The sequence below is a fragment of the Gymnogyps californianus genome, chromosome 2 (genome assembly GCF_018139145.2).
Source record: "Gymnogyps californianus isolate 813 chromosome 2, ASM1813914v2, whole genome shotgun sequence".
NCBI classification, from domain to species: domain Eukaryota; kingdom Metazoa; phylum Chordata; class Aves; order Accipitriformes; family Cathartidae; genus Gymnogyps; species Gymnogyps californianus.
In genome coordinates, this window is record NC_059472.1 from 118,145,215 (window position 1) to 118,168,361 (window position 23,147).

A 23,147-nucleotide genomic window follows, 5' to 3' on the forward strand; every position below is an offset into this window, starting at 1 on the left:
TTGAAAGCTAAGAGGTGATTATAAAAAACAGAAAGAAGACAGTCAATGCTGCCTCTTTAAAGCTTTTAAATGATCCTTACTTACACAGTTACAAAAGTTAGCTCAAAGCATATTTTTTCTGGTTTTCACTCCTAATGATTTCTTTTTACAGCAAAATAAAGCCTGTAAAAAGGGCTGTTCATAGCAATTCCATTAATAAGACTGTATAAAGATATATTTTTTCCCCCAGCCTGGCCTATATCTTTATTTCCATTGAATAAATGAATACAACAAAATTGTAGGGCAAAAATCAGTGAAGAAAGTGTTGCAAGAAGTTTATATTGCCCTACAGTCAATTTGCTGGTCAAAGTTGACAATGACCATTTAAAAAAACCCCAAAACTCAAAACAAACATCTAACTTTGTCCAAAAAAACCCCTCCACCAACTGGAGATAAAACTTCATGAATGAATACTATTAAGTTAAAACAACACATAGATATATGTTTCCAATTCATCAAGGTAAGGTCATCTTGTACGTCAACAAATTCTCTGACATGCTTTAAACGGAAGACTCTGAAATTGAGATGTCTGTCTCCATTGGGTCACTGGAGTCATATGACATATGTCCATATCTTGGACAAAGATTAACTAGTCATACTGCTATGCCTTTTCCTTATTTCCAGAAATACATGCTATAAAGGCATCTATAGCATAAACACATTGAATTCTTTTTGTACATTCCTGTCTTATGTAAGCAATACCTGTGCCTGTAACAATGAAGTTAATGTAACCACAGATTGGAAAGATGCTCTGTGCAAGCACTGATTGGCAAGAATGGAAATTGGTGCACTTAATGATCCCTCCATTAAAATATTGCTCATATATTAAAAAAAGAAAAACACTGCTCTAGGCTTCAAAATTCAGCATGAACAGCTGACGTGGGCTGAATCCTTCTTAAATAGATACGATTATATTTCAATGTCTTTTGTGATTATGACAATTTTGACAAGATAATCATCTCCTCTGAACAGGACTTTTTAAGGTTTAGAGAAATAATGTAAGATTTATTAAATAATCTGTCAAATTATCTATGAACCCTGCTTTCAAAAGAAATCCTATGATCTCATTAAAATAATTACAGAAAATCTATGCCTGATATTATAAATAACAAGTACCAGTATCACTGGTATACAAAGGAGAGATCTAAAAGTACAGGAACTTGCAAGATGCGAAAGGTGATAGCATAGCTTTGTTCTCTTAAGATAGTCAACAGAAGTTTCTGTGTTAAATATCCTGCACGCTAGGTCAACTTTTGAACCATAGTCTTCAAAATGGAGGGAAAGGAAACAAGTCTGTAGCTATGCTAAAAATAAATAATCTAGATATGTATATTGCAGCCTCATTTCTCTTTCCTTTCCTCACTCTTTGTTGCCTCTTTTCTCTTATTGCTTTTGGGGAAAAGCAAAAGCCAGTTTACACAGCACAGCAATTACACAGAAAGAGCAGCACAGATATGAGCAAAAATCAATAGAGAGTGTCTTCAAAAAAATCTTTGCTAGAATTCTCTTTTCGGGAAGAGCATGAGAAAATAAAGGAGTGAAACCTGAGATGATGTCAAGAATGGGAGAAATTATTAATTTTAAACATCATATCAATTTTAATTTTATATATTCATGCTTCTTTTAGGGAAAGATAGGACTGAGCAAAACTGGGAAGAAGGGTATGGTGTTTACTTTCCTGTGACGTAAATACAGTAGGCAGGAGAAAGAGGACAGGAACAGCTCTGAAAGCTCTACAAGAGAGTTGCTTCCACTTAACTCCTGCTGCCATTGATTATGACCTTACTCTAGTAGCCAGCACTGCACTTGAAAAATTTAAGTGTCTTCTGCCTCTTACACTGAGGAAGTTGCCCTCTTTTAATCGAAAACCCCTGCTCTTGGAGAGTAAAGGGTGAAGTAATCAACCAATGCAAGGTGACCATGCAGGCAAAGCTTCTTATCAAGATACTTCAAGATAAAAAAACCATAGTATTATCTGAGAGAATGTTACAGATACAGAAGCTTTTCCACCTAAGCTACTTGAAAGACACAACGCTGCTTGTCATGCCACCATGTCAGAGCACGACAGAACTGAAACCCCTACCCATTAATATCACCAGACTAAGCCCCTGCACGACTCCCACTGATTGGCATTCTACATTACAACCACTCCAGCAGAAGTGGTCCCTATTTCTCAGTGAGATGAGGAGTCAACAGTCGACGCTCAAACCTATTCCAAGTACAAAATGGCATTTTATTTACCATGAAATCAAGCACTGTGTTTCTGAACAGCTATTTAATGCTACAAGGTTAGTTCTTTCAGAAGGCATTCAGAAAATTGTTCCAGTATTTCATAAAGCTGAAGTACTAAACAAATATATAAATAACATGAGTTATTTAAATAGCTGAACGGTTAACTGAAATAGGGGAAATCCAACAATCATTTTGTAAGAGGTTTTAAGTGTAGAAGGCTATCTTCTCCAGAGAAGTTAACTGAAATTTAAAGACATGAAATTTAACTTCACATATTTTGTTTTCAAAATTCTTTTATACTCTTTTTTACTTTAAGAGGAAAAAAACAGCCAAAAAATTATCCAATGATATAAAAGAAACACATGGACTTTTAAAATGTTTAGAAGCCAACTCACCAGTCTCTTTACAATTCTCAACAAAAGCTTCAGTTGTCGTGTATCTTTTTTGGACTTCAGTACTTCAGCAAAGCTGTCCATGTTTTCTGGAGACATACTCTCCTGACTGTTCCCTCCATACAGCTGAACCAGCAATGATAAGCACTGTGAGGCACTCACAAATATTTCAGTATCTTCACTGGGAAGCTAAAAATGAACAAAAAATGAACAAACAAAAATCAAATTCCGATTTCAGAAAAATTGCATATCATTGGGGATTTGGAAGAGTATTAACATTTGCATTGTGCCAGGAAAGAATCATTTCTAGTTGATTGACTCAAAAATCCATTAAACTAAGCTTAATAAAGTGATGAAAATATAATTTAAACATACCTGTTCTTAAGCAGCAGTATAACAATGTCTCCACTATGATTCTATCAAATAGCCTATCTATAGCGACATCATAAAAGCACTGAAAATTTTGCTCCCAACTCTGTTATTTTCAGACAGAATATTTTGCTTTAAATAAAGTAGTAATAGCAGAAAGTATCATTATAGCCATGATGTCTAATCTTCTACATAATGCACACCACAAAACTTAATCTAATTATTTCTAAATCAAGTCTATGGCTTCTGGTTGAGGTAGAGTACAGGCTATCTAGCTATTTAATAGATTTTAAGTAGTCACATTAGGAGATATGTTTTGCAGATGTAAAATATTTTCTTGAATTCCAGCTTTTCTGCACTCCTGTGAAGAGCAGACACTGGAGCAGGCCCTAGCAATGGGATAGAAAATGTCTTTCCTGGGAAGCAAAATTATGGAAAATATTTGGAGGCACGGCTAATAATCATCTTTAAATGAGCTTCTGATAGTATGACACTGCTATCAAAATTATTTTTACCTTTCTTGAAAGTACAATCTGGAAATAATGAGCAGAGATACTATATTATGCTTGTATTCAGCACTGTTGGAACGACAACAGGAATGCAATGTCTAGTTTTAGTGCAGATAGTTCACGAAAGCTAGTGAAAAAAATCATAGAGGTTTCTTGGGAACAGGCAAGAGGATGACAGATTGGAAAACATAACAGCAAAGGACTGAAGGAATTCAGTGTCTACAGCTTCTCAAAGGGAGGGTTAAAGGGCACTTGACCATATTCTCTCAGTTACACGTGAGAAAAAGCAGGCTGAGGATAGGTTAATTCCTTTACCTGAAAAAGGACTGGTAAGAGATGATAGCTCAAAACTTTAGATAAAGCAATTCAGATTAGAAGGAAGATAATTTCCTTTTTTCTTTCTTTCTTTAATAAGAGTGACTAACTGCTGAAACAACTTTCTTACAACTGAGACAGATTCTCCATCACAGGCAATTTATATATCACAAAAATACTTTTTTTCTAAAAAAAAAACCAAAATCCTTTACTATAATGAGGAATTAGTTTAGGAAAGTCCTATATCTTGTGTTATATAAGATCCTAGACTAAATGATTACAATAGCCTTTTCTCGCCTTACGATCTATGAACTGAACAAAATATACCAGCAGTAGTCTTAACCAATAAGGTATAGAAGTGTAAAAACACCTCATCACTCCTACTCAGTTCTTTAATTCCAAAAGTACTATTGAAATATAAAGAAGCTAGATTAAAGTACAGTTAACAGACTATCCTTACTGACAATAAAAAGGAAACAATTTATATAATCTGTCCAACCATTTATATAATATGCCCAACCATTTCAATAATGATTACTTATTTAATCTGCAGTACGAACTTCCCAAGTTTTTTCATTTTAAGGAAAACCCATACAGTTACTTTAAAGCAATCTGTGAACATATCATCAGACATATACTCCTCAAATATTCAAGCAGCAATTCCCCGGGGATCTGCATGCAAATACAATCCTGTTTTCCATTAGTTTCATAGAGTTGGCTGTTTAAAACAGGCTGAACTGAGATGTAAGCTCTGAATACATAGCCCCAAGACATAGCACATTCTATTTGACCTAATGCTATGCAAGTGACAGGACCACAGCAGCTATTTCTTCCACGGTTTTTCTGTATGGTTTTTCTTCATTCCAATCTAAATGCCACCTATTTGATTGTTTCCTTTCCAACATCCAGAATTATCTAATAACATCATCAACATAAATAGCAAGGCTAAAAAGGAGGAAAAGCTACAAATAGTAACAAGCTCTATAGCTCCATTTACATCTCCAATCCTTATCAAGTGGAAAAAAAAAATTCCACTGATCTCACTGGGGGCTTTGAGCCGACTTGTATTTCCTTCACTGAAAAAAAAAATGCTATTAGATAAAGGAAGGAAAAATCAAACTACTTTAACGTATCTCTCTCATCCCTTTTAAAAGCAGCACTCTAACTTACAGTTTGTTACTAGATCAGTGTAGACAGGTATATCAACCACTCCCTGAAGAAAATCACAGTACAGGAACTATATTCAATTTTCAAATGTTATTTGTTGGCTAACCAAAAAATAAAAAAATCAGTGAACATTTGGACAGATACCTCCTTGCCATGGTATTGCAGTGGAGGCTAGTTCTCTGGGCTCCACAAGCACAAAATCCCATGTGTAATCAGTAATCACAACAGCGATACTTGGAAGTGAGACTGTTCCCAAGGTCTTTTTCTGAGATATTCACTAAGTTATCAGAGGAGTGGAAAGGTGTCAGTCTCTGCAGAGGACTGCTCCTACAACAACCTTGCGTGAAAAAATACATAAAGCACCACGTCCTTCGCAGTTCTTCCTGACACCAGGAGGGTACATGACTTTCAAGGAAGCAAATGAGCAAGTCCAGCCTGTTAGCTTATTCCCAAGGTAGGCTGTCTTCAGCAGGAGTTAGCAAGACAGTGGAACGTTTTGCCCCAGGTGAGGAGGAGCTGGGCTCGAGCCAATGGCTTTGCTTATCTCCTCCTGGCATGCCCAACCTTTTATCACTGTTGCTGCTGTTCTTTGTCCCCCCACAAGAGAAAGGAAGACCCTGAAACTCTCCATCCAATATGTCTTGGCACCAGATAGGCTTGCTCTTCACAGGAGATCAAGCTTTCAGTGACCATCCTCCAAACCTAGCCACCAGTATCACTCCAGGGTTCACAGTACTTGCCAGCCGTGACATCGTCCTATTCAATCACAAATGCCAATGAAGTCCTTCATCCCCTGTTGTACTTCAGGCTCTTCTGCTCCTCTGCTTCACCAGAGTCCCTTTGAGCTTCAGTGTTATGTAGAGTTTGGGGAGCAAGTTGCTGTCATCTTGGAAAATTGCAGGGTAAAACAATAACAGCATAGGTCTTGGATGAATAGGAAAACAAGCTAGGAATAGGAAAGACCATATTTACTCCAGAGGGGATGAGAATCACTGGCCTACAGTCTAACCCATCAATAATTAAGGTGGAAGAGGAACTCTCAGCAATGTCCCTATTTAAGTATGTCCGCATCAGCATTTTTCTCAATAACTCTCACCATTTTGCTGTTTCACTACTGACAAGTAGTGATTTAGATGTCAAAAGTCGTAAGTTGGTAACCTGAAATTTAACATTGGCTGCCTGTCAGTGTTAGTACTGGTTATAAAGAGTAGGGGCTCTGAAGAAAATTAATGGTGTGAACAAAAGCAATGACTGACAATATAATAAATATCTGTAAATACAGAAAATCAAGGAATGAAAATTCAGCTTTCAAGTAAATAGTATCTCATGTCTAATAAGAACAGCGAAGCTAGAATCATGGTGCTAGACAATTAATATAGATGGATGGTTCACCTCTTAATCAGCTGGAACAGTGTTCTGATTATTTTTCTAATCATAACAACTCCATTTGATATGAAGAAGTATATTTCAAGTCTTTGAAATGCATTTATAGTTTCTCATGACAGCAGCCTCTTAAGTTTTTGTTCTTTCAGGGGACGAGAAACCCATGAAAAACTAGAGTTCTAACTCTTTAAGAAAATACCTGTCCCTTAATATTTCATAATCACATGAAAAAACTCTAGTGGCCTTTTGTTTCTTTTTGCTTTATCAGTCTTAGAGGGGATTATGGATTCAGCCCTTCAGCAAGGTAGAAATGTTAGTACTCCTTCTCCTTGCAGCTGTTAATATTCTGGCTAGTGTATAGGTTGAAGAAAAACCAGCACCTTAAAATAAATTACTGAACAGCTAAAGTCATAATTTTTGCCGTTCTCTAACTCAGAACTGTAGATTTATTTTTCACTTCAAAATTTTAAAACAATGCCTCATGACAAGACTTTTGTGCAATGAAGACTGTGTATTACTTTTTACTTAATTTTTATGGCCATGTTATAGCTTCCTGTAAACAGGCTCATAACATAAAATTCTACTTCTCTTCCTTTCTAGATGGAACCTGCTCTGTGTATTTTAAGGTTAACGTGGTGAAGAGCAGGAAGTTTCTTCTTATTACATACCTGTATTTCTGCAGTCTGTTGTCAAAAATGCCTTCAGTTTGAACAAGTTGCAGTGTGTTCATGAATTGCAAACCATTGCAAGAAACGTGTGATCATTTGAGCTGAAGTGGCAGTTTTCACACTGTTGGAGTTGTTACAGCATCTAATTTTAGAGCTACAATGAAACTGTCTGGATTACCCGGAGGGGACACTATTTCAGTGCATTAATGAGGTTATACACAAAGAGAGTTTATTACGATAAGAGATAGATGTTCATTAGATCAGTAATGTGATTACAGAATGTGCTGTAAAGGAAGCACCATTGGGAACTATAGTGAAGATGATTTTGCAAACATTAAACAAAATGTAAAAGCAAAACATCATTATTAAATCTGCTAACTTTACTATGCTATTCTTATTAGTAAATATGCACAGTTTTAAATGAAAAAATAAAATATTATATTTTGGCTTAGGGCAAAATTGTCGTCCTCCTACCTAAGGGAAAATATTTTAAAAAACAATGTATTTTCAGTTCATTTTAATCCAGCCTAATTGCTGAGAAACTAAATCCCCATTCTGAAATTCTGTGCTTGTAACAATATATTCTTATTTCCTCTGGTGTGTTTTTGTTTGGGGTTTTTTTGTGGTTTTGTTTGTTTGTTTGTTGTTTTTTTAGGGTAGCTCTCTAGAAGAGAATTCTTCAAATATAATTCGCAGATAACATTTCAAATACAATAACAGCAATACATTATACAATACAGGAAATAAATATGTCTTTCCACTGACCACAGAACTGTCTGTATTCCTAAGAAACGTGAAATAAAATCCTACAGTCTACAGGGTTATAATTCTTCTGCAGTCATTTTCATTATTCATTAGCAAATACCTTCACATGCTCTGAAACCAAAGTCAGGGCACAGCCTTAGAGCCAGTGCAACATAGAGACAGAAAGGACCTAGAAGAGATCATCTCATTCATCCATGTGTACTGAGGCTTCGTATTTGTCCTCTTCATGTTTGCACATGATTAACTGGTCTTTCAACAGTAATACACAGAGCACAGTAATCAACTGCAAATTTTACTAGTACTACTATAATGAAGAAGCCTACCACCAGAAGACAAGAAAAGTTCTCTCCCAGCAGTCTGGTAGGCTGCAGAAAAGACTGGAAGATCTACACCTAGGATCTACAGAGAAATGAAACTACTTTTTATAGGTACTGGCAAGGTTTCTGAAAGTTTCTGGAAAGTTTCTGAAAATTCACACTGAAGTGATTTCAAAAGTAAGTAAACTTTTTTTTTTTCAGTATAACAGTACCTCAAAAAGTAGAAGGTATTTTATATCTTCTATAATTGCTGCAAGTTTCAGTATAATAATCAAATTACATTTATGTTCAAGCGGAGAAACATTACACAAAAAAGCTAAATGTAATTAACTTTTAAACACAAAGCTGCCAAGAAGAAGACTAAATGCTCAATTTATTTTCCTCTTATTGATCAATTAAAGGCAGACATCATGGGATTAAATATTGAATTCTCCATATTTGCAGTGTTTTCTGCATGACAGAATTTGTAATTATTTCTTCTTTCACGTTCTTAAAAACTCTGAAGTTTCATTTACATGCAGTCTAGGTTTCCTACACTTGCTTTGCTATGCCCTAAGTGATAGACTAAATCACAATTACAGAAGGGAAAAATTGATTCTAAGTTTTTTACATTTTCAAGTTTAACTCACATTGATTTTTGAGGGATTATTAAGAGAGATAAACATGTAGAACTTGAGGAAAATAAATAAATAGACAAGTCAATGAGGCATGGAACAATCATCTACTTGAGGAATAAACATATCAATGAAGGAAAGCGATTATTCAAAGTGACATAAGAAACTATAAATATGGTAAGATAGGTAGAAATAGCAAACCAGAGAAAATACTTTTAACTCAACGTTTTAAAGTGATGGTTAGTTCAGAATTTAAGACCTCCATTATCTCCAGAAAATAAAGTTCACAAAGAACTGAATGCCTCAAAACAGTAATAAAGGGTTATGTAGCCACACAGCTCAATGAATACAGAGAACTACTGTTGGCAGCTCCACAGAACTTAAGCTTAGGTAGGCCTGAGTCTTTTTGAGGGGTAGGGAGTGTATACGTCTTGAGACCCACTAGACTTCACAAAGAATCTAGTCCTATTTAAAGAGATCAGAGCATAAAACATTTTAAACAAGTGGATCCTAAATGTTAAAATTACTATTCTGTTGTTCAAACCCTTCCAACCTTAACAGAAAATGTTTAATACAGCAATGGGTAAAGGATATAAAATTGAACAAACCTAGCTGAAATAACTTTCATATATCCAATCAAGCACATGTATGTAAAGAACAACACATACACATTACAAGAGAAAATCCCTCACTTTTACAAAATCTTTAACAAAATTCAAAACCAAAAACAAACAAAAAAAGAAGCAGCACCAATGGTCTTTACTCTTTACCCATATGTTAAAATCAGCAGATTTTAAATAAGCATTTTAAACATACCAGAATCTGTAGAAATACAGAACAAAGCAAAACCTAGTGGTAATTTGCAGCCGTGCTTCTGAAATACAAGGGCAAGTCAGAATCTAATCAGTACATGCTAACTATACAATTATCCTATCCTTTAATTAAAAACTTATAAAAGACTTCCAGGTGGTATAGGCTGAGTAAAGCTTGGCCTCTAATTTTCTGTTCTTTGGAGAGTTAATGGAATTTAAATTTATGACTAGTTTCACTTTAAAGGAACATTTGCATCTCTTCATGTCTTACTATTTATCATATATAGTGATTTAAAAAAAAATAGTAGAAAATAAATTAAAAGAATTTATAAAGATGAAATATTATATAGTTGAAATTCAGTCACTTTGTTTTAGGTCATTCAGTGAACATCCAAAAAGCCTTTGTCAATAGCTGGTTAAAATAAATCCATCAAAGGAGGACCTAGCAACAAGTATAATGCCAAAAATTAATAAAAAAGGAATCACACTCTTCCCCAAAACAGAAGATGACAGACAGTGCATAAGAGAGTAAAAGGGCTGCAGGTATTCATATCACAATACATCTGAAAACCTATATTTAAATGAAAAACAAAAAAAATTTGGGTCTGGAAGAGAATGCAGTGAATCTGAAATGCCTCAAAGTGAAATAACCTGGAAAAGACAGTACGATATGCCACAGGGAAATTCTCACATACAATTTTAATGCTTTTATGTTGAATAAAAGGCTGAGGTAGCCTCTAAAAACCCTGTCCAGCTCAAGAAGCATTCCTCTACTACAAGCTATTACACACAGAGCCAGTACAAATCGCTGGCACAGTATGATGGAGGCTGAGCTGATGGGATGCATCCGGGCCACAATACAGCACTCTGTGGAGATTTCAGTGCAGCGCTGTGACATCTAGCAAACCCTGGAAAAGACTGACTTTAAACAGACAGACTTCAAAGATGTTTACAGATCACCAGGGACCATTCCCACTCATAAATCCCTCAGGATCATGTTAAAATAAAACTAAACCCTTGAGAAAAACTCAGAAGGCTCAAACCCAAGAAAATAATATTAAAAGGCATCACCCACTGCAAACTAATTTTAAGTATACTGACTTTTCTAATGGTAGCAGTACTTGTTTCAAATTTTGAATACCATCCTTTCCCTATGGAGTGATCACTAGTCCATTCTAAAGGGCTAAAATCTGGCTATACATACGTATCTGGCTATACATACGTATCTGAACTGAGAATCTGCAGCCTGCCCCTCGTCCCACTTGGGACAGACTTACTCTGATGTCACTGGTAACCTGCAAGTCACTGTGACCTGTAATTTCTCCAAAATTGTTAGGGTCCTTCCTTCGTACTAGATGGGAGCTTACAAACAATGAAAAACTAGCAAACAGAGCTCCAAGATGTTGAATTCAGTTGAATAATTCCAACTTCAGCAACATTCCAAAAGGCTTACAAACACGCAAATTCTCACCAGTTGAATAAGCAGGCTAATTAGGTCCGTCAGGGGTTTATTGATAAGCAGAAGGTCTTCAGCAGCCTGCGTATCCCCTCCTGTGCCAGATTTCTGTGCCTTAATAAGATGAGAAAAAATAAAAAGCAACCTTGGTGACTGTTCCTTTATGAGAAACAAATTAGGTCCATTAGGCGGTCGAAGTCTGAACGGAATTTTGAAGGAGACTTATATACTCTTTTCTAGTTAAGTATTCCTGGGCTCCCAATGAGCAGTTACGCTCCCTGTGTCTGTAACAATAAGCACAAAGCAAAAGGGACTCATGCTGTCATGCCCATTCTGCACAGGCTGAATATACTGACCTACATGACATTTCTTCAGCAAAATGCTATAAACTGTATATGCAAAAGATATCTCTAAAGCCATAAATGTTTTATGTATTTGTATTCTCTTTCAGCATGACATGCCTATTTTAACATTAAAGTTTAACTATGTTTTTTTCCTTTATCAGGAACAATTTTAAGTGCAACTCAAAACAAGAAAATCAAGGTGAGTGAAAAGTTAGGATTCTCATCAATAACGTCCAATTTTGTCCTTCTGACTCACTTTGTATCCTGAAATATTCATAATATAATAATTTGTTTTTGAAATAGGAATAATAAAATCTTCAAGTGACCGAAGTCTGTGATAAGATCTGTTACTACTTGTAATTCTGACCATTGTCATCCCCCCTCATCAAAACACACTGCCATCCTAGGCAGTGCTATTTATGACCCATCCCTGCCCCAGGACATCAGAAAGGTCTGCTTGCAAGATGTTTCATTTAACTTCATTATCTTGCACCAGCTTTGGACCATGATCCTATACAGTTGAGCTGCTAGAGGAAAATGTAAACATTTTGTCAAAAAGACACATTTAAAAATCATTTTTTATAGTGTTTCATTTAAAGCTCAATCCTAAAACCATCATCCAAGTGTAATACCTGAGGATTTTTGTTTGGTTAACTGAACACAGGAGCAAGTCCCCTGAGGCAGGAGAAACTACTGCTGAAGCTTCACTGTTCATACTGATGAGTTGAAAGGATAATGCCTTTCTTCTGGAAAGAATTTTGAAATAAAAGAGATCTGAAGAGCTGTTTCTCCAGGTAATAGGACACATTGATATGTCCCTCACTGAGACTCACCACAATGACCTGGAATGCTGAAGTTAAAGAAGGGCAAAAAGACATGGTGCAGAGAAGATAAAAAAATAGTGTTTATATTAATCAAGAAAGAGAAGTAAGCCACCTTCACTTCAGCAAAATTTACAACAGCTTTTTTTGGTTAGTGCTTGGATGAGAAGAAAGACATCCTCCATCAGGAATGTTTGATTACTTTCTTGAACTTTTATATATTTAGTGTCTTTGGAAAGAGAATCAACAATATCACTAAAGGAATTATACTTTATATATGTATATAAAGGATAGACACTACACCATGCTTAAACCTACATTAAGTCACTAAATAGAGTCCACTTCTCAAATCGAGATTGCAAATTACTTTCAGCTACTGTGGATCACCTGTGGAACATGACATGATGAAACTGCTCCAAAACAGATATGCAAATTAATCTGAACCTTTGTACCATTTCCATTAAAACCCAAGTACTCGGACCGCAGAGAGCAAACTCTTGAGAGAAGCTGGATACAGTTATAAGCACCATCCAGCATAAAGTACAGAAACGCAAAGGAAAAGTGGTGTCATGTTTTGCCTATGCAGCTGGATAAGGTTATCACTTTACATATAAAAAGCTTAAATAAAAAGGATTCAAGTGGAGGTAGTACCATCTGTAAAAGCCAACTTAAGCCTTAAAAATGGATAATATGAGAAAATTTTATTCTCTTTTTCAAGTTCTGTTTTAGAAGGTATCTTATTCAGACAAAAACAGTCCAAGAATATTTGTTATCACTACAGTGATGCATTTAGTGACACATGGATAGTGGAATATTATGTAGATGCACGGTAAATAGCAGTCACCAACTAATGGCCATAATTCAATAGGGCATGTGTACTGAGGCAGCTGTAGAACCCACAAGGGCCCTGCAATGAGCACTGTCAAGACAAGTATGCCAAGGCAAGTAACATCACTGTAAAATTAGTTTTATAGGGGTACAGGACAGAGCTATGCTTCAAAACTCAGTTTTCCAGCTGTCTCTTGTTACCCATCAGCCTTCCAGAGCAAAGCAGGTTACTTTGACTAGAGTTGGACAAAACTGGAGCTGGAGTTTTAGCGCATCAATCAACTGATGTATTCATGTAAAGCCAGAACAGAACTTGGCTTTGAATGTATAGATTTAATTTTGTATCTAAATAAAAATCATCGGTTTCACTAATATTACCAATCCATGTGCAAGATCCTCTTTCCTCCTATGTGTCCTCCAGTATAACTGGCCTCACCACTGTTGCATGGAGCATAAGTTCAGAATTTAGCTCTCTGTGATTACACGGAGTGATGCCAACAACATGACCATCAGCAATTAGCCTACAAAGTTTGATTTACAAAGTGATTCTTAGATGAGAAACCCATTACAGAACCTGCTGTAAAAAGACAAAAAAGACTCAAAAAAGACAAGGTATTATACCATCAGATCTAAATTAAGTTTCTTCAAAAAATTAAAAAAACCCCACCTCTCAGTGAAATATCTGGTTGATAACGTAACTGATTACGTAAATCTGTGTAGAAAAACCAAAAAGCTCAATTTTCAACACCCACTTCATACATTAAACCTTCTTAAAACAAAACAAAACAAAATCCCAAACCGAAACAAAAAAACAACCAACCCACAGAGGAGGACCTTTTCAGAATAAAGAAGCCATGTCCTGAAAGACAATACAACCTGGCTGCAATCTTTTGAATCTCTGTCCTCCAGACATATTGGACCTAATAGGCTTCTCTGTTCTTCAGCGGATAATCCCAAGAACATAAAAAACCTAACAGGAAGAGTACGTGTTGTTGTTTGCAGCCCAAATACAGAAGTTAATTCCACTTGACTAACTTAGAAATTTGGCAGATCATTTAAAAACAAAGCAACTATTACTAGCTTAACATCATGTCTAAAAAAAGATGAATGTTTTTTCTTGTTTTGCTTTAAGAGAGTTATGTGCAATTTCTTTGAATAGTATTTTTTGTGCTTCATTTTTAAGGAGGAGGATGTCTTCATTGGAGAAGGAAGTCCTACCAATGCTCTGATTTGCAGTGGTTCAAACAGAAACTTGGAAGACAAATTGAGCAGCATAAGAGAGGAAATACTTTTATCAGTGCACATGCAAAGGTTACATATGCTTTTCAAGTACAGTAATCACATGTGATTTATAATAAAAAGATGTTGGTTTTTATGGAGTAATCTTTTTCTTTTAAAATGAATGGAAGAAAAATGCTTTGAACTATCATCGAGCAAATGTTGAATTAAGCTACTTATGGAGTACAGAAACAAAACAGTCAACTAGGATCTGTGTTTCCAGCACAGTGAGCCTAGTATAGATAGTCTAGCCAGGTAACTACATGAAACAGCGACATGAAGCTGAAAAATACATGCTTTTCTCTTTCTACCACACTAAAAATTCCATAAAAACAGAACAGTGGGCATTTCATTATTAGGATAACAGGAAGTTATCAAAAAAATTGTTTAAGATGGTGATGACCCCAGGAAATAAATTCCATACCTGTAAAGTCTGGCGCACAATGTTTGCTGTATACAACAGCATGCAGTGCAAAATGTCAAGCAAGGACAGAAGCAGTGCATTTGCTGTCTTGGTGCTGCTTTTATCATCTGCCTCCAAGTACAGAGCCACAGTTTCTATTAGTAGATTACAGATATGATGAGCCAGTCCTACATAGAAAGTGAGACAAAAAAAAGAAATAGACTATCAGGAAAAGAACAATGTGGAAGGTAGCCTAGTTAAAAATAATAGATTAGGATAAAACCAAATTTCACATACATAATGAATATTTATTAAATTTCCTCTTTTTCTCCATTATTATAATTACCTCCTCTCCTATTCTGTTCGGAGCAGCTCATAAAGAGAGTTAAACTGATACAATCAAATTTGCTAACTGCATGGAAAATTATGTAACATTCATTAAAGAAAGACATACTTTGAATCCTAAACTTTTCTGTAGCATGCTGGTACACAAGTCTCCTTCACAACACTCCTGGTCACAAGAATTAAGCAATTTCTCCAGGCTGTTATAAAATGATACACCAAGGTTGGAGCCTACAGTTTTCTTTCTTAACTGGTCTGCCAATTACGACCTTCCCCATATGCTTTAATTGTAGAATTGAACAGTGTTATGCTTAATACAAAACATGTTCAGAAGAGCATTATAAATGAAATACTGAATACTACACCTAAAATGCTATGAAGATTTGTTTGGTTGTAGTAAAAAGTTTCCTGAAAATACCTTCTTGTTTTGAAGCTTTTTTTTAAGCTCCTTTGGAATTTAATAACATCAGCTCCTGTAGCCTGCTTAACCCACAAATCAATTGACTTATCAGAAAAAATATAATCCATTTCAAGGCAACACCGATTCAATTCAGAATCTTTCTTACTTTCAAATACAAAGCGACTGAGTTCATTATATTTGATCTTAATCTTTTTCTTTCAGAGTTTCATAAGGAAGGAAAGATACTTTGTTCCTCACCAAGAACATAATTACGTTTGTAAACTGTCTTCTTTTACACTGGCAATTAGCCATACTGTGACTTGGGTGCACATATGTAGTAACATTTTAGTATATTAGGATATTAGCTTCTAGTCCCCATGACTGTCAAAAATGACTGAAGTATTTCACTGATTTCACTGAAATAAAAAGACTGCTTTTATAAGTTCTCCTTTAAAAAGTAATTGTATATATTTTTACAAATATCAGTACAAGATTAAAATGAGACATTGTAGAATACAATATGTAATTACACCATTCAGCTTTTGAGAGTAGTCACATCTGTGGGGTGTTGAACTATTTTGACTTCGAAAGACGCTCCATCAATTAATTAAACTTCCATGAAATATTTTCCTCCCCTATTCATCACCCTTAATACTTTCCTCAGGAAATTAAATACAAAGACATTCATTTAGAATACAGTTATGGGTCAGGATCATTAAGACTTGCACTCTTCTTATATCTCACATCTTTTGTGGTTTTATGATTACTAGCATTATTCTTTCACAACAGTTTGATTGATGGACTGCAGCTCAGGCGAAGCTTTGAATTTCCTGGAGTTTTGTCTGCATAAACCAAACTCTCAAAATTATATCAGTCTAATCTCGCACATTTAATTTCCTTCTCCTTTTTTAAAGTACAATTTCTGCTGCAGTTCTGAACACTTCATACAAAAATGAGATAGCATGCAGAGACGCATTTAAGTGATGTCACCAATACCCACCAAGAAGAAAAAAACCAGACATAATTGTAAGTCTACCCGATACAAAACTTGTGGTTATTCTATGCCTTTTTTCACCAGGCTAAATTAGAATAAACCTAAGAAAACAGTCCAGTAAGAGTTGGTCCCTATCAAAGCGACGTCTGCAAAACTGCCTGCAGGGATATGTCCAAGTACACTCTGTTTCTCCCTGTATATGACCACAAAACCCACAGCCACATCAAAATGAATGAGTCATTCTATTATTTCTAGATGGCTTACATATAACCCTTGAGACAGTGACTTGGAGATTAACACCGAGAAGGCCACTTTCAAATGAAGGCATTGTATATGTCATCATCAAGACTTTTCTAGGCAGTAGTCCTCTCTGTATTTATAGCACTAAGTAGGGAATGACTAGTAGTGAACGAAATAACAGCATCTATGACTCTGATCTGCAATACTTTCCCTTTCAACTTTGAAGAGAACGACTTGTTTATTCCCTTGACCATACCAGCCTGAGTCTCACAACTGCCTCATTTCTGCTGTTTGGTGAACAGGGAGGTGAAGCGAACGCTCGACCTTCTCCTCACCCATTGACACATGAATAATATAATCATCTAGATTTTATTCTCTTGAAGTATCTACATCCTAAGGGTATGTGTATTAGCAACCCTGCCTCCAAACACCTGAAATACACAAAAATATTCACATTTACTTACTTAACTAAACCATCAGAATTAGTGGATTTTATATAGGTAGATACATGCTCAGAGAGAGTTATATTTACAAAGATATGCATGTTAAATTTGGAAATTTTGGGGAAAAAAACCACCTTTTCCTGGACTTAAAATACCTTCGGAAAATTTAATGCATCAAAACTTTATTATAAAGACATCTAAAATAAAACACTGGTGCAAAATGTTCCCTAACACGCTGCATGATTCACTCAGAAACCTGATAAACACTTGGTTCGACAGATAAAAAAATAAAACAGACTGACCTCTTGGCCAAGTAAATAAAAGTTCCAGACATGCTCTTTAAAATACTTTATTGTGTCACAACAAAATGAAAATTGGAGGCCATAATTGTAGACATGTAAATATACTCCTTGCTTACACCACAAGACAAAATACACATTCTTTGTCCTCAGAAGAGAAAGTTGGGAAGCTGGTATAATTTACAGTGACCATGACAAAATTCAATAGAAGTTTAATGGCCTTGGACACTGGCACTGTAACCAGTTTACTCAAAAGGTAGCTATAAAGATCAAGACCGACATGTCTCAGCATTCCGAAAATTGAATCCCAAAACAAATAGTCTGAAAAAAGAGGACGCAATTCTAAAAAAAAGGAAACTGTATTCATAATTTAGTAAATAATTAAAAAATTGCATATGGATCTCTAAGTTTCAGAAGATACACTGAAGGTTTTCTCCCAAATTTTACAACTGATTCAAGAACCACATTCTTCTTAATTTCCAATAAAGCCTAAAACAATATTTATCTTTAAAAACTTCAGACAATAGATTTCTGAGTCATATTTAACAGACATAAGTTTCTTATGCAGTAATTCTCAACTCTTCATTAGAAAGTAAAATAGGCTCTGATTCAAAAGGCACATCCCATGCACTCCTGAACTTTGGAAGTGGTGGATGTGAATCTGAATTCTGTATCACAGAGGAGAGCTAAACCCAATTGAGGAAGATTGTTCTACTGAGAAAGGTTACATATTTTTAAGTATTCTGGTGCTTCCAAGTATGTTGTCAATAGTCCACTTTCTCAAGAGAAAAGTGTTAGTGACAGTTTACATGGGTTAAAGTAATGCATCATACTTTCTTTCAGCTAGGCATTTCTTAATATGAGAATTAAGTAAAAACTTATTATTTACATTATAGATTTTTTTGTTACTCTATTAATTTGCAAATTTCAGCAAACAATATATCACATCATATTGTTTATAGCTATAGTTAGTTAAAATTTACTACAATACTTCATAGTGCACTAGTCATGCCTTATATTTATTTGTAAAAGGAGGATCTTCAAAATATCAAGCCTCAGTGCAGTTCTCTGCTATTCAAATTTTGCAGAAAAATAAGGCAAAACTTGGATTTTGTATTAGAATTATTGTGTTTATAAATTAACATAACTGGAATTAAACAAAGAACCTGTTCTAATTGCAGTCCAAGATTCATAATATGTATTAAAAGGATTGCATCCAAAATTCCTAGCCACAGTTTTACAGCATTTGACAAACGTAGTGTTCACAGCAGAGTATTTCTCCTGCCCAGAGACCCCTGCAATGAACTGAACATGTCGCTAATAGTGCTTTATGAATGTGGACTGTGATGACCGTGCTTGTGTTTTACAAATCTTTTCACAAGATAAAAGGAGTCTTTTGGCCCATGATACAGCTAATCGGACAGAATGTGCCATGATACCTTTTGGAATAAAAGCTGAGAGGAGATATTTTATTCTCACCTATTAGCAAGATGGATAAAGGAAAAGAAATCTTCGCTTCCAAATCATACGAAACATCAAAAGACAGCCTAGGAAGCAATCTTCTAGGCAATCCTTTCATGCCTACCAGCAATTAGAGCGTTCAACAAACCTGTCTGCTTCCAGCCGAAGAAAATGTTAGAGCAGGTGCACTTCCTCCGAACAATGCCACCGCGCAGCCAAGCAGCTAGCAGCAAAACCCTCAGCCCGGCAAAAAGGTTTCTCTTTGTTCCTTTCTACGTGTTGCTCTCTGGAGAGCTGTTTTTCCCATTTGTATCACACCTACACAACTGACTCCCCAGGGATATTACCAAATATATATTCACTAGACTCTTCTTCCTTCTTTTACTTACAGAGTGGATCTGCCTGGGTTTTTTGCCTTTTTTTTTTTTTTTTAAAAAAAACAACTCAAAATAACAACATATTGGGAACTAGAAACAATATCACCAGACTAACTAGAAAACATATTTCATAATCCTTTTAATGTTAATGATAAAACTCAAAAATATTGCTAAGAAGAAACACAGGACTGTAGTCTGATAGATTCTTTCACACAAGAATTAGCTCCTCAGTACCCAAGCACTTAAGATAATCCATCATGTCATAAAGATTCTTCATAAAACCTTATTTACCTACATAAACCTGGGATTTAATTTGCATTCTTTGCATCACAGCCCTACTACTCAAGGTTTCCTGTTTTGAACAACTGAAAATAGGCAACATAAAGCAAATGGTATCTTTAAGTCAATGGTATTTTTAAAAGAGGCTTGTTGCCTTTATTGTTATTTCTGTTTATTATTTGTTACTGTTTATGTTTCAGGAATTATTTGTGTTAGTACTATAATATTATTGAGGGAAGAATAAACCAGGATAGAAAATTAGATCACCACTGATTTCAAGATTTGGTGAGTTATGAATGTCAAATCACGTGGAAAGAAAATGATAGGGTTGTTGAACATATCAATTGCATGACTGCTGCCCTGAAAATTATTTTCTATCCTGATCTTAAAAATGAGTAGCATCTAAAGAACAAAATTTTGCACATATTGGATAGTCTATTCCTAGTACCAAGATAGTGACTGGACATTTCATGACTGAATAAAGAATCACTAGGTTTGAGGAACAAAACTCTCATTTGAATTTGTCACACTGCAGTGGCCAAGGCTCTCCAGAGCTTCTGTTTGTGGGAAGAGTCTGTGGCTCAGCTTTTCCTACACACATGGCAGGCAGGCACTCACCAATGGTGCCCGAGGAAGCAGTCCTGCCCTCAAACGCAGGAAAATGGATGTGGTAAGGATTATGACAACCAGGGAAGAAAAGCCAGTTATCACCGCTACTACAACTAGGTTGAAAGTAGACTGCGAAGTACTATGTTACCTTGAGTGTGGATGCCTGAGAGGAATACAGACCTGATATTCTCAGTGGCAAGATTTTTCTGCTTTGAGTCAGTCAAAGCATGACATAGCTCTACTTCACTTTTTCAGGACTGGCAACGTTTAGCGGTGATTGTTAGAAAGCAGTTTATAGGTGGCATCTTTCACTTGGGAAGAAAGAGAGCAGAACTGATGACTCCCCAGGGAACCATGTCAAACTCCTCTCAGCCAAAGAGAATCCTGCCAACACAGAAATTTACTTTCTTCTAAAATTTAATCTATGGAACAAACATGTAGGTGATTAAGACCAACAGGTGTATAGAACAGCCAACTAAAAGACAGAAAACCAAGTGGATTCTCTCATTAAAAAAAAAAAAGTATCTGAGTGTAATAAAAGATAGTAAAAATGCAACTTGAACAATTTAGGAATAACAAAACCACATACTGTTGAATATGCTTGACTGGTCAATACAAAAATAGTAAAATATAACAAATTATACCAACTAGGCTAGACTGTGGTTGTTCTGTATGAAAAGATTTGGTTAGAATGACATACACAGAAGAGGAGTATTTCTGAAAGTATAATCACTGATCCCTTGGGATTTCCTGATTTGCTGCTGCTTTGAAAATTTAAAAAAAAAAAAAAAAGGGAAAAAAAAAAAGGAGTTTCCCATCTCAGAATCTTGTTGAGGTTTCTGTGACAAAATTTCAACTGAATTCAAGATTTTGTGTCAGATTGACTCAACCATACTATAATTAATTCAGAAAAGATATCCAAGCTGTTTGAAACTAAGTTCACAGCACATGTGGGTACATAGCATCAAAGTTTTGAAGGCAGGGCATTTTTTTCTAGACAAGATTTATCGAGATGGTCCTCATCCCTAGGAGTGTAACTCATTGGACGTGAACACAAACTTGTTCAACAGAGATAGAATGAAGGATCAGAAGGTAACTTTCTTTGGAAAATAATTATAGGAACCTCCAAATGCTTTCTAGTTCTATCGGGGGAAAGAAAATATTCCAAAATTTATATGAGCGAATACTACATAACTATGGACTGTAATGATGTTCAGGGCATCTATTCACAGTATTGATAAGACACTAATAGTGTCTCATTTCAGCAGTCAGGTTTGATTTGTTTGCACACCATGCTGTTGGCACCACAGTCTCTAGAAATGCTATCTGCTTCTTACATTCTGTAAGTCGCTGAGAATAATTGGACATTTACTACAAAAAGATAAGTGAAAAACGTAACAGAAAGGTAGGATCCAGCGAAGATGTACACACAAACTTTAAATGCTCATATCAGGTGGCTTGTGAGACTGGACATAAAAGAAACATTTCTTTTGAAATTATTTATTCAAATTAAACTTTTGCTTTTCAGAGATGAAATTTAGTACCCAGCAGAGTTGTAAGATTTGCTGCCAGTTCTGTCACTAATGCATATGTTATGTACATCACAAATAGGCTGCTTTTTTGTTAATCGGGGAGCATAAGGCCCTTGATGCATGTAAAATCAAGTGCTATCATCCCAAGAGGTAACTGACAATACAGTAGCGTACAATGCTAAGGCTGCCTGACAGACACTGATTTTGTAAACAGCTTTGTTGATGGCAAACACTACTTCTTTACAGGTGTTTTCTAGTGATCAATTGTTGGAGGTTATTACCCCTACAATTGTGTGTGAGTGTGCATGCACGAGACAGAGAGGATGCAAGTACTCCCTAGTCTCCCCTGACAAGCCCTGCTAGGCTGCTTTAAACTATTCAAATGGGTAGCCTGCATTAACCCATCTGATTTTGCTTGAAGCAGATTCATACACTCAAATGACCCTTCTAGCTGGAAGACCTAGGGAGGGATGGAGGTGGAAGTAATACAGTGACTTCATGGGGTATACATTTCAAATATTTCTGTCCCCAATTGTGCATATATTAAACACCTAACTTGCATTCTTTTCACATGGATTTAGGCATTTTTGTTGATAGTCTTTCAATATGTCAGTTGTGCAGTAGTTGCAAGCACAACCTTCCACCACAAAAAAAAATATTAAATAAACTGAGACTGTAGTAAGATAAAATAACATTGTCTGGATTGACTATTATTGCTGTTATTAAGCAAATGCTATAGCAGCTTTTCAGTTAGATATTTTTCCCAATATGTCAGAGATACATTAGAGCTCATAGTCCATTTTATAAAGCATAGTAATTCTCCGTCATACTATACTGTAAGTCAGATCCTGATACACCCCATTTCATCCCTTACAAGGTGTCAACTAAAATAAAATCTCTTGGTTTTGTCAGACAGAAGTTAGAGGATGCTTAGGAGATTTTCCAAACAGCACATTTTAATGATCTGCATGAGGAACAAGAACATCTAACAGGACACCTTACTCTTTGAGAGGCAACAGTCTTTAAAACCTCCTTTAAAACTAGCCTGAGATATTAACAGTTGTTGCTTCACAGCTATATGGAAGAACTTCTGCTTGCATGTTGTGAATTAATATATAGTGTATGCTTTTTAGAAAAACAAAGGCTGCATGAAGTCCTCAAATTAATGGCAAAAACCAGACAAAAAGTTCTTCACTAGATTAAAATCTGTTATTTTTGTTAGATTAGGAATTCTTTGCATTCAGCAAGATTCAGAGTCAGTAAAGATTCAATAAAGACTTTTGACTTCCTGCTCAGAAAGATCAAGCCTGCAACAATTACCATGTGATAAGATACAGGGGGAATTTATATCCTGGGCTTAATTTAGAACTAGAAATTCTTCTAAAGAGATTGCTATTTTAATAATAGACTTCCTGTCACACAAGATTAAACCTTGTTTATCGACTTTAAACATCTTAAC

General features: G+C 35.6%; 1 protein-coding gene across 4 annotated transcripts in view; it reads right to left on the reverse strand.

The window, feature by feature from the left end:
- Positions 1-23,147, reverse strand: part of ULK4 (unc-51 like kinase 4) — a 254,149-nt gene that overhangs the window by 52,742 nt on the left and 178,260 nt on the right. For all 4 annotated transcript variants that reach the window (XM_050892383.1, XM_050892382.1, XM_050892386.1 and 1 more), the window contains 3 exons: positions 14,734-14,900; positions 11,054-11,152; positions 2,667-2,852 (listed from right to left, as the gene is read on the reverse strand). In XM_050892383.1, coding sequence (XP_050748340.1) covers positions 2,667-2,852; positions 11,054-11,152; positions 14,734-14,900 — 452 coding nt within the window. The remainder of the gene's footprint in view (positions 1-2,666; positions 2,853-11,053; positions 11,153-14,733; positions 14,901-23,147) is intronic.